We start from the raw sequence: 13,404 nt of genomic DNA on the forward strand, positions 1-13,404 counted from the left end.
AGGAAACACACGCCGATACGAATGGCCTCCGCGATTCCACCAGATGCTGAATGAAGCTATATTATCTCATTCCTGCTATAAAATCCCATATTCAGCATGAAGATCCCCATGAACAACCGATACAGTTGAGCTATTTTCAGGCAAATGATGAGAGTCAGAAGAAACTTCCATCCATCCATCCATCCATCCATCCATCCATTTTCTCCCACTTATTCCTGTTAAGGGTCGTGGGGGGTGGAGCCTATCCCAGCGGCCTTCAGGCAAGAGGCGGGGTTCACCCTGGACAGGTCACCAGCCCATGGCAGGGCCAACACATAGAGACAGACAACCATTCACACTCACAGTCACACCTACGTCAATTTAGAGAACATGGAAACACACACAGAAAGATCCGTGCTGGAGCAGGGACTCTAACCCGCAACCTTCTTGCTGTGAGGCGACAGTGCTGACCACTGCACCACCGTGCCGCCTCAGAGGAAACTTTTCCCTGAAAATTAAAAACTACACATAGCCTTAAACTTGCGCTTATTTTTTAAGATGTCTTTTTTTTTTTTTTTAATCTGACAAATTACTTAACAGCGCAGACGCTTAATATCACTGAGGTCAATCACACTCAAGAAACTGAATGATCAAGTTCAGGATTTAGTCCCAAGCAGAGAAGTAATCCATCACCCTTGTGCGCTGCAACCTCAACAGCTCAAGTCAGCTGAACTCGGGGAGTTTCATTGATCCTAGCATTACTAATGGATAGCGCCCTTCATCAATAAGTCATACCTGACCATCCATAAGTAAGATGGGAGATGCTTGTGTTTTGTCACACTGAACCTTCCCACTTCACACCAGAGAAACTGTCGTATGGGCTGTTACAATTTATGAAAAGGAAAAATCTGCTCATCTTCAGACCAGACACTGGTTCAGAGATCGAAGGTAGACTTTTCAGACATTACCATGCTGGACAACTTATTCTCAAACATGTTACCGATTACATAACTTTTGTGTCACTTAAGGCAAATAAGAAGAATCCATCCATCCATGTTCTTCCGCTTATTCCTGTTAAGGGTCGCGGGGGGTGGAGCCTATCCCAGAAGCCTTCAGGTGAGAGGCGGGGTTCACCCTGAACAGGTCGCCAGTCCATCACAGGACCAACACATAGAGACAGACAACCATTCACACTCACAGTCACACCTACGGTCAATTTAGAGTATCAATCAGCCTCGTCCCCTCTTGATGTCTTTGGACTGTGGGAGGAAGCTGGAGTACCAGAGAGAACCCAAGCAGGAACAGGGAGAACATGGAGACTCACACAGAAAGACCCTTGATGGAGCAGGGACTTGAACCCAGAACCTTCTTGCTGTGAGGCCACAGTGCTGACCACTGCACCACCGTGCAGCCTAAGAAGAATACATGTATCATTTTATTACTAAATGTATATCTCAATATTTGACGTATGCAGTTTTTAATAACGTTCTCCCTTTGCTAGCTTAGACACAGCATATTGCACTTTTGCTTACTTCTTTATTGGTTGGACAAGAAGCTTACTAACGGCTGGAGATGCTCCAGATGTAAATAAAGGGATGAAGCGTTCAGAATATCTTTTAAAAAGTGATAACTAATACTAAAGTACGGGACATTCTATTAGTAAGGAATTTCATTGCTTCATTGTGGCTTGAAGTAACGTATGACTGGAACTCTTTGACTAAACGCTGGTCACTGCATGTATCATATTATCAGCCACCACACCATATCAAGATGAGCGAAGAACACTTTTTCAGTTTACCTTACCCTGTTTCGCTCAGCTTTCTCCAGAAAGGAACTACTTTTTCTTAGTTTGCAAAAGTCTTCAGAAAGAGTTCATGAAGCGCCACCTCTTCTACACCAAATATCTAAACACACAGAATCAGTACCGACTGATTTCTAGATACCCAGGAGTCTCTCAGAGTGGGTGTGGTAGGGATTCAGCTGCAGAAAAGGTGTAGAGGTGATTCAAGCCTATGTAAGCGCGCCAGATAAACCTGGCCATTAAAGTGTGCACATCAGGTAGCAGAGTGATGATTGATGTACTTTGTAGAAATGAAAACATCCACAGCTGTACCCAACTTGTAATGGCTGTCATCGTGTTGTTACATAAAATTCTTTTTTTAAAAATTATGAATTAAGAGATAAAAAAAAAAAAAACTGATGTGAAAATCTGAGAATCTGCTGCCACAGCATGAGACGTTCAAAAAAAAATCTTTTCTTCTTGGTGCTATGTCTCTTGGTTGCCATGGCGACGTCTAGTCTCGAACTCACACACCATCTGTGTTTCTGTTTGCTGTCCAAAAAAAAAAAAAAGGAAAAAAAAAAAAAAGAGGCATGACGGATGGGTCAAACACGCTGAAACACAGGTACTGAAAAAAACGCTAGAAAAAATAAAAAACAACAAGCACAAAGGCAAATAATAGGAAAACACACATTAATAATCATAATAACATGAATTACTTATGTTTGTGAGTATACACACACACACACACACACTAAAATCTCCTTAGCTCCTAAAAACACAGCTGATGACTTAAGAAAATCAGCAACACACACACACACACACACACACACACACAGTGTGTGTGTGTAATCCTAATCCAAATGTATCACATAACTCTTGTCTCAGCATTAAAAGAGCCAAGATTGCATTTCTACGAAAGATTAGACGCATTTTTCTTTTGTCTGCTGTTGAACAGAGTCATGGTGTGAAGAGACGCTCTGGTCTTCCTCGCCATCTTCAGACCCGGATGAGATCCGACAGAAGAGAAGGAACCTCGTGACCTTTGCACTGTTAAGTTCTTCTCTTCGAATCAACAGTTTGTGTTTTATAGTCACTCTTGGAATCGAGACGATCCTTAGCTGCGTACAGGTCGCGATGTTTCACCTCTCGTATGACGTACACACCTACATACACCTGTCTACTACCAGCGGACGCCGGTGCCGGAGTAAGAAGCCCAATCAAACTTCGGTCAGGACCACTCTCTTCAAAAGGAAAACTTTTTTTTCTCTCCCGTTCCCCTAAAAAAAAACAACTATTCCTGGCAACCCTCCTAAGAAGACCTAAATTCAACTCTGATTTGGAAAAAAAGTGTTCAATTTCAATTTTCAAAGTCAAAAGCAGGATCGCAACTGACATTTTTCCCTACACGCCCAACTGCACATGCCCATGACCGGGAGTCTTTAACAAATTTGAACATGTAAATTACTGCTGTCACGACATAAAACCAATCGTGCATTGAGCTTCAGAGATCAAGACCAGATCGCCTACCAACAGCATAGAAAATCACCGCGACGCGCATGTGGCATCTTTAGAAATCGCGTGTGTTGAAGTCGCTATTTGTTTCATATCCAATATGGGAGCAGGAAAGACGAGGGGGCCTATTTGCAGGCATGAAAATCAGAGATGATTTCAGTTGTAAACAATCCCTCAGGAAACGGTTCACAGTGGCGCTGCAATGAAGCTGGAAGTCTGACGATGTGCCCATCCTGTTGGGCGGGTGGTCAACTGTGCGGACAGCAAAGGAAATTGGCTAAATGATCAGTTGTGACTCATGGAGGCAATTTATAGTCCTGGATCCCAGCACTGACTCGGGCGATTCTAAGGGGAGGCAACTGTGGAAATGAATAGAACAAAGGATGGGCGATGCAGCTTAAAATCGATACACAAACTATTTTGAAAATTCACCTCGACAACCAATCCTTCCTACACTTTTTGCGCTGTCCTTACAGGTTTATGCGAGATTATTTTCCAAACATGTTTACGTGTATGCAATTCTTAACATGGTACTGTTCCGACACAACACTTACGCGGCTCATATTTATTGTAGTTGTTTGTAGTTTGTGATAGTGTATGATAGTTTTTTTATTGTAGTTTCTTCTATTTATTGCTCTGTAATTCTTCTGCTGCTACTTCTGATGCCGTGACAGTGCCAGTTCCCCCACTGTGGGACGTATAAAGGGTTATCTTATCTTATCTTATTTTATATGAAGACCCAGCTCATATAATCCTAATTTTGATTTAGGGTATAAAATGTTCTGGAAAAAATAGCTGTGATTATTCGGGCTGACACTGCGATTGAGAAACGAACGAAAACATTAAGAGAGAATCATCGCCCTTGTGTCATTATTCATATTTGATCTGAAAACCATATTGATTTGATTTCGTGAGGAGTTTCTTCGAATATTATTCGCCGGCTGGGATGTCTCTGAAGCACCACAATACTTTATTTGACACAGTCTGTCTTCAGCATGAGACCAAATGTGTTTGCAGTCATTAAATGTTCAGCCCTGTCCCGACTGAGATAATCTCTTCATCTAGAATGCAATGTACAATAAACAATTGCTCTGCCCTGAGTGGAACAAGGACTTCTTTCGATGCGTACACACAATATAACTGCCAAAACATAATCTGAAGTTCAGCATGTGAAAGAGATGGCAACAGCTCCCCTATAGAGGTTTCATACATGTCGTGTTGGTAACCATCCATCCATCCATCTTCTTCCACTTATTCCTGTTAAGGGTCATGGGGGGGGGTGGAGCCTATCCTTCGGCGAGAGGCTGGGTTCACCCTGGACGGGTCACCAGTCCATCTCAGGGCCAACATAGAGACAGACAACCATTCACACTCACAGTCACACCTACAGTCAATTTAGAGTATCAATCAGCCTCGTCCCCTCTTGATGTCTTTGGACTGTGGAGGAAGCTGGAGTACCAGAGAGAACCCAGCAGGAACATGGAGAACATGGAGACTCACACAGAAAGATCCGTGCTGGAGCCGGGACTGGAACCTGGAACCTTCTTGCTGTGAGGCGACAGTTCTGACCACTGCACCACCGTGCTGGTAACACTTATGGGAACTTAAAATATATTCAATGTACTGATTTGATGTTTGATTGTTTTCCAAATGAATTCATATTTCTAAAAATATCGCCTTGTGACATTATTTTCCCTTTTTTTATGGCTACGATCAGTATCACTAAAAGAGTTCTCCCTCCATACAGCCATAAATGGAAATACAAAATGAGCCAAAAAAGAAAATGCAGATAATTTGCTGATAACACACAGAATTAAACAGCTGAGTCACAAAAACAGGAGCTGAAAATCTGACCTCCCTGTCGGCTGGAACAAAACACCGATGTGACCTTTCCCAGCTGTTCTCTTCCGAACCTGAGACTTTATCTTCCTCCTCACCTTGAACTGAGCTTCAGCGTCTGTACAGGGTGAGGTAGGAGAATGTTTCGACCCTCTTTGGATGATCGACGGTGGTGGTTGGGGAGTGGGAACGCACTGTACTAGACCGGAGACTTTTTTTTTTTAACCAAATGACAACATTCATCGAATTAAGGAATCTCTGTCCGTCTGTTTTCTTCCATTTTCTCCGGGACCGCTCCTCCAATCTCCTTCAATCATATCAATGAGGTTCTAAGAACAGCAGTGGAGAGTCACTTGGATAGGCACTTCTCATTGTTTGAATACAACTCTGGACTCTCGACTCCTGCGACCCAGAGAAGGTCAGCGCACGGGGGCGCTCCAGATTTTGGGGGTTTAACTATTATGGAGCTGCAAATGACAGCTCATTCCACGTGAAGCTCTTCTGGGGACAACAGGTTTTCCGTACCGATTTAAATGCGTAATTCTGCCCAAAAATTGCAACTCAACTCCCCTTAGCGCAGTTAACACCAACTCCCATCGGTCCCCACTGGCGTAAGAGTGTGTGTTCCTATAAGTGTGGGGGAGGTGCATATCAATAATTCAGCCTTTGATTCTTAAAGAACCAAGCTGCCAAACCCTTTGCTTTTGCTTCGATAAAAAACAATTCGCTTTTGTGGATTAAGAACTACTTTACCTACACTCGTCTAATCTCATCCTTCTTTTCTCTCCCTAACTCAGCACAACATCAGTAACATCTTCCTCTTGCACTTCATTCTCAGGTCAACTTTTTTTTTTGAGGGCCACGAAAACAAATGAAAACTAAGTGCGAAAAAAAAAATTCATATGGAGAAATTCCAAGAAAGGGCGGCACGGTGGTGCAGTGGTTCGCACTGTCGCCTCACAGCAAGAAGGTTCCGGGTTCGAGTCCCGGCTCGAGCACAGGATCTTTCTATGTGGAGTCTGCATGTTCTCCATGTTCCTGTGTGGGTTCTCTCTGGTACTCCAGCTTCCTCCACAGTCCAAAGACATCAAGAGGGGACGAGGCTGATTGATACTCTAAATTGACTGTAGGTGTGACTGTGAGTGTGAATGGTTGTCTGTCTCTATGTGTTGGCCCTGTGATGGACTGGTGACCTGTCCAGGGTGAACCCCGCCTCTCGCCCGAAGGCGGCTGGGATAGGCTCCACCCCCACCCCCACCCTTAACAGGATAAGAGGAAGAAAATGAATGGATGGATGGAAATTCTAAGAAAATAAACATTTATTCAACATCGATCTGGCTGACTGACACTGTCGGGTATGTCTGAACCATCATTTTTCAAGAGGCAAACTGGCCACACAAAACTAGGTTATGGCGTCTGACCGTAAGACATCGACATCGTCCTGACACCCAGGCAAGGCTGCGCAGGATTGTCTTCAACAGCAGCAGATAAATGAGAGGTGGCACAACATCATGAAGTAAAGAGGCAAAAGCATCAACGACAGGATGCCACCATGTCACGGAACCATCTGTGGCGGGTCTGCCTCTGACAGAGTGGAATTCACAGCCACAGCAGACCACTCAAACACAATGCCCTGAACCAAGCGACTGATGTTTGTCTACAATGGTGATGCCGATGATGTCAGTGTCACAGGGATACTGGCTACACCTGCCTCTCATCTGGAGCGCTCATTTTAAAGCTCCAACACCCCCCCGATGATTTGAACCCTGATATTTAGAATGCGGAAGCAGCAACGTGCTGTCCACTACGCCGCGTCCATTAAAGGAGCCAAGAGTTCTGATGGCGATGGCGTTTTGCTTCCTTTGATAAGTAGGACAGAAGGACAATGATGTGCATGAGCGCACCATTTTCGCATGAAAATCCAACTCCCAACAGTATGATCGGAGCAGCTCTCGGGTTTTACAAGCCTCAACTTTGTCTTCGCTGGATGCAATTCAATCCAGTTCACTGTTTTGTTTTTTTTTCCAAAAAGGTGTACAAATACGACAGCAAATTAAAAAAAAAAGACTGTACAAACAATTAAAACCACACTTACAATGCAGCTGATTTAGAAACATCGTCGTTGTGCAGAAAAGGTGTGACAAACAGGTGCAAATGCAAAAAGCGGTCTATTCATCCTTTTATATCACAATGTGCTACAGTACAAATTAAGTAATACGATAATAGAATATAATTGCAATAATTAAACAGATGTAGGAGGATTCATGGGTGTACCAGCCTGCTGGTGGCAGTCCGTGCGTACATCAGGTTGATTAATTCAGCTGATAATTCATATGTATGTAGCTGAACAACAAAGAACAGCGGAGCAGCGCAGGGACCCACCCTGCCAGCATGTGAGGAGCCTCCTCCTACTCACTATCTTGAGGTGTTAACAACAACAATACACGGGGGGGGGGGGGGGGGGGTCAGAAAGAGAGATTGGAAGACGGAGAGATGAAGAGATACGAGGAAAGTAAACAAAGAAAAGAAAGATGGAATCGGCAGAGATGAGCGCTCCCACTGGGAAGCAGCTGCGAACAGGGGTGGGGATAGAGATGAGGAGCAAAACAGAGTCAGCGTTTCAAGAATTACCCTGAAGTCAACACACATAACCATCCTCCACCTGCTCCATATCCACTCCCCCAGCTCTAGCTCTCCTGCTGGGGGGGGATCAAGCAGCATATCCCTCCTCCGGCTCCCACACACTCCTCACACGCCCCTCACACACCCGGCCATGTGGCTCTATATCTATTCATGTACCTTCTTGGGTCTTTTTCTCCTCTGACCCAGCCCATTGAGGCGGTCACTGGGGTCCAGCCTGTAGTGGGAGTGGTTGTCCTCACTCATCCTCTCCAAGAGCAACCACTTCTCCTTCCTCTTAATTATTACTCCCTCTTTTTCCTCTTGTTTCTATCCGCTGTGTCAGTCCCCCCTCCTCAGTGAAGCAAAAACAGCCGATCTCTCTCCTCTCTGGTCCTCACTAGCTGTCTGTGAGGCTGAGAGGAGCGCCAACCAGGCAAAGGGAGGGGGAGTGGTCGAGGAGGGGGAGGAGAGAGAAGGGGAGTGGAGGGAGGGAGAGAGGGAAGGAGGGAGGAAGGCCCACAATAGTGTTGCTATGGCAGCAGCTGCCACCAATGTTTATCTGGAAACCTCGCTGAGGAACCAAAATAGTCACCACACACGCACACACACACACACACACACACACACACACACACACACACACACACACACTAGATGTCTGTTAGCATCAGATCAGCCGGTTGAAAAATTATGTTTAAGGTATCAAAAAACTCAACCATGAAGACAGAAAAAACTTGACATATAGCAAAAATTCATTAGTCCATTTTCTGTAACATTTATCCATTAAAGGTCACGGGGGGGGGGGGGGGGCGCTATCCCAGCTGACATTGACCAAGAGGCAGGGGTCACCCTGGACAGGTCACCAGTCCATCGCAGGGCCATCAGGAGCAATTAGGGGCTCAGTATCTTGCTCATGGTCACGGGGGGAAGTGGGGTTCGAACCAGCGACTCTTCGTTTGCTAGACAGCCACTCTAGCTCCGATCCATGCCACCCCTCTCAAAGAAAAAAAGGAAAATAATAATTATAAAACACTGTGAGGGATATTGAATGAAGCCAGTACATTGACTGAGTTTTAGCCAGTTCTAAATTAGACCATTACAGTTCATATGAGTAGGGGGGCACCTTTGGACTGTTCTGGCTGATGACAGTTGCCAATAAAGCTTTATTTGAAAACCGCAAAGAGGTTGTTTTTACATCCTGAAGAAAGAATAGAGGTGGAATAATTCAAGAGTTAAATAAGTAGTTTGTGAATCTCATGTTTATCTTGTTCACATTTGGCCTCCAACAGAAGAGACAAGCTGCAGCCGCAGCGCGACCTTCCTGCCCCCTATGATGTTTCGCTACGACGCATTTCTGGGTTCATGTGTACATCAGACAGCTTGTCGGGAGCAGCTGATCAGGCGGTGATGTGACTTCATCTCCCCCCTAAAGGCTGCACACAAAAACAACAAACAACAACCAGTGAGCACGTACTTCAAGCTAGCTTTGAAGTGAGTCGTGCATCTCAAAAATTGCCAATCGACCGGGTCTTTAACTTGCGATGGCAGGGATTCCAAAAATGATCGGATCACCAAAGGCAGTTACCAAAGCACAGCCCATCACTGACTCCAGCTCGTTGCTCAAAACAACAAATGATTAAATGTTAAGCTCGGATCTGCTTCCGCTTTCACCCCATCACACACCTGAGTAAAACTTAATCTTGTTGTTTTGGCATCATCCAACTACAAGGTAGCTAGCGCCAATGGTATATTTGAGATCGGACACCTCATTGCTATCATTAGTTTGTATTTCTAGCCATTGCATTGATGCCTCAAATCTTGCAGGACAAAATGCGCAATTCTCATCAACTGTTGAGCACAAAGTGGATTTTCTGCAATCATCTAATGTAATAATCCCATTGGGTTTTGTTACGGGAACCCACAGAGATGACAGTTTCCTGCTGGACTACGAACATACCTCAACCCTGCCATGTTAACTTCTTCCATCCATCCATCCATTTTTGACTGCTTATCCTGTTAAGGGTCGTGGGGGGTGGAGCCTATCCCAGCAGCCTTCAGGCAAGAGGCGGGGTTCACCCTGGACAGGTCACCAGTCCATCACAGGGCCAACACATAGAGACAGACAACCATCCACACTCACAGTCACACCTACAGTCAATTTAGAGTATCAATCAGCCTCGTCCCCTCTTGATGTCTTTGGACTGTGAGAGGAAGCTGGAGTACCAGAGAGAACCCACACAGGAACAGGGAGAACATGGAGACTCACACAGAAAGATCCTGTGCTGGAGCCGGGACTTGAACCTGGAACCTCCTTGCTACGAGACGACAGTGGTGACCACTGCGCGACCACGCTGCCTGCTGCCTTCCTGTTGGGCTAAAATATATAAATATACCTCATCCTTGCACTCTACTTCACATGATTTCTGAGAGCATCTAAGAGGTCACATTCATGCAGTTTTCCTGTGCATGCACACAAGCATGGGGATGTACCTCACAAGAATATCACCTATGGGAATTGATTTTCTGCAACCACCACTTGGACCCAGAAATCATAAAAAGACAACACAATGTGAACGAAACAGTTTAAAATCTTCTCACAGACAGGGAAGGTGTAACCCTGCTGCTGGCGGGCTGCCTGGATGAATTTGTGCGATGTGAGTGTTTGTCTACACACAAGCCAGCAAGTTCGCGTTCGTCCTCCAGCCACTTAGTCGATAAACTTCCACCCAGCAAAGATTACACACCAGACACACACAGCAAATCCACAGCGCCTTGTCAATCTGTGTTGTCTGAATGCAGCCAGATCTTAAATCCCCCCGTACACCCCCGCACACACACCCCTCCCTCACACACACACTCAAGCACAGTATATTGCCTGTATCTTAATGATGGCTTGAGGCCATAGGCTCTCAGTCGCGGCAGGTTGAAGCGGCCTCCAATTAATGGTGTTTTCATGTTCCTATCACCATCTCAACATCTGCTGCTCATGAACACCAACATGAGAAGAATATTACGGTCAATATGTGGTTTTTTTTTGGTCTTTTTACCATCCTTCCATTTGCTATACAGCTTATCCATTAAGGGTCTTGGGGGTGGAGCCTATTCTAGCTGACAATGGGTGGAGTCGCCCTGGAGAAGTCACCAGTCCGTCGCAGGGCCATCAAGAGCAAGTAGGGGCTCGGTGTTTTGCTCAAGGATACTTCAACAGGGTCACCGGGAGCGATGAGGATCGAACCAGCGAAGCTTCGGTTGCGAGACGGCCGCTCCACCTCTGAGCCATGCCGCTGTGTTTTTTTCATCTGCCTCATTTTGTTCTTTATTTTGCACTTGAATACACTCACGCAGGGACTGTTGTGATGTCTGTGAGGTGATTTTTTTTTTTTTTTTTAAAACACACACGCTCGTCCTGCTGTGCTCGGAGAAGGGCCGCCCCGAGGTCACGGGTCAAACTCTACCTTACTTATCTTAACCTACCTTCTTTCAGCCCGGTAATCTTTCACCAGAGCAACACAATAAAGTCTTTAAAGGTACCTCAATCTGATCTACACGCTCCACGCTCCACTCCTGGAATGATATTGGTCTAAAAATACAAAGTGATACCAACAACACACCATGTACAAATTGTGTTTCATTCAAGAAATCAGGTCTTTATTTTTTAAAGCCATTAAAGTATTAATTACTTTCCTTATCCCATGCTTAAGCTTTAATTTTCACAAGGACAAGACTTGATACTGTCGGATAAAGACTGACTGATCCACTGAGTTGGCCGAAACGATTTTTTGTTCATCTATCAGTCATGATTTAACACACACACACACACACACACACACACACACACACACACACACACACAAAAACATCGGACAAATCATGAAAATGTTGCAACATTACATTGAGAGTAAAGCGACAATTCCTCCCGTCAACTCATGCTGAGAATATTGTGTGTGTGTCTGTGTGTGTGTGTGTGTGTGTGAGCGCATGCGACAGAGAGAAAGAAAAGAGCCAAAAGAAGAGAATTCATTGTTCCCTAATTTCATAGAGCTTGATTCTGCACTTTACGACCCGATTTAGAAAAGTTCTTGAGACATTTTCTCAGAATGACACACACACACACACACACACACACACACACACACACTTAACCTGACCTGGGCTGTCACCAATTCCATATTCCACAGGGAGCAGACCGACATTCTGAACCCTTTTGTGGAAACTTCTGTCTTCATTTCCCCAACATACGGTTCAGTTGTACACTGATAGGGAGAAATAAATGCTGGAGGAGCTCCGTACTCTTCCAGTTGAACACAACAATCAACAGAACATGGATCGATTCGGGTCCAGTTTTTCATCATTTTGGTGCACATTCAGAATTCCGATTTTTTTAGACCAATAAGTACAGTGTATACTATATATAAGTATAAGTGTTTTGACTCCATCATTCCATTCCATCGCTCCTTAAGTACTCATAAGTAACCAACATTCAAACAAGTACAACAAAATAAAACAAAACTGGACAAAGCAAGACAAAGATGTATGAGGAAAGAGGACGACAGCTTGACAGTCCGCAGTTGAACAAAGAAAATAAAAGTGCTAGAAATGAATTCGTCAAAGAACAGGTGGAAGACGACACAAGAAAAATAGACGGGACAAGACCCCCTGAACGATGCTTCACGCTCAGCATCCACGTGGGTTTTAATTATTCACAGGAGCTCGCCACAGACGACGACCTAACACAGTATATGACACGATAGCTTCGGACGGCTAAACATGACATTTTTGGAGCCGTTAAAGAAAATAAAGTCACATTAAAGAATCGATCCGATCCTGACGTCATCGAAGCTTCTGCTTCATTCTCCCAGGAACACTTGGAGGATTCTTAAAGAACAAGGATTAACTTTCAGGAAAGACCATGATTATGCACAAAAGTGGATTACTCAGGCCAAGAGGGCCAAATGCCCAAAGGCTACGAACCATAAGGGGCCTGGTAATCCTGAGTTTCTCACAGCACAGACTCACTGGGAAAATCTGACAAAATGGAGTGTCTTTTAACCCTCAAGTTCAGCCTAAGTTTGCGGATGTGGGCGCGTCGATGCGTCGTTTGAAATGCGGTGCAAAGTCACACGGTGGCGATGTGGAGCCGATTTCAAACGCGACGGTGATTTATAATCCGACAGGGGTCCTCTTCAGCAGCACCCAAATTAAAGTTAGAAACACGTCGGTGAACGTTCTGGAGAACTTAGTGAATAAAGAGGTAAAAGGAAAAAAAAGGGGGGGGGGGCCTTGTGTGCAACAGTGAAAAGTTTAAAGTGAAGTTTGCGTATGACTCCATTGCCCGATTGAGAAAAGGTGTGAAAATGAGGTAGAAAATGCATTTTTTTTAAACATTTTTTTAGTACGCATCAGGCACAAACGTTTTGTTGTTGTTGTTGTTGTTTTAAACCCCTTGACAGAATGCCACAAAGAGTGAAAAATGATCTGTGTGTGTTCTCTGCACCGCACCCATCAACTTAGTGAAGGATGAGGAGGCCATGTGGGAGTTTGTTAACCACACAATAAAGGCTTCATCACAAACATGATGAAAACCTCCCCTCTCTTTGTAACCCCCCCCCCCCCACACACACACACACACACTCTTTTGCCCCCCTTGTAAAAGCCACGTGGCTCGTCAG

The 13,404-nt window shown here is 44.8% G+C and overlaps 1 protein-coding gene across 2 annotated transcripts in view; it reads right to left on the reverse strand.

Moving 5' to 3' along the window:
- ank2b (ankyrin 2b, neuronal) overlaps positions 1-13,404 on the reverse strand; it is a 138,800-nt gene that overhangs the window by 105,825 nt on the left and 19,571 nt on the right. Inside the window, exon 1 of one of the 2 annotated variants that reach the window (XM_086197448.1) lies at positions 7,913-8,154. The exons of the other annotated variant lie outside the window; for it this stretch is intronic. Within the exon in view, the coding sequence (XP_086053574.1) occupies positions 7,913-7,999 (87 nt within the window). The 5' untranslated portion in view covers positions 8,000-8,154. Of the gene's footprint in view, positions 1-7,912; positions 8,155-13,404 lie in introns of those variants that run through there. 2 annotated transcript variants of the gene reach the window in all.

Source organism: Aulostomus chinensis, chromosome 24, assembly GCF_037954235.1.
Source record: "Aulostomus chinensis isolate RoL2024-O1b breed Wild chromosome 24, RoL_Achi_v1.0, whole genome shotgun sequence".
NCBI classification, from domain to species: Eukaryota; Metazoa; Chordata; class Actinopteri; order Syngnathiformes; family Aulostomidae; genus Aulostomus; species Aulostomus chinensis.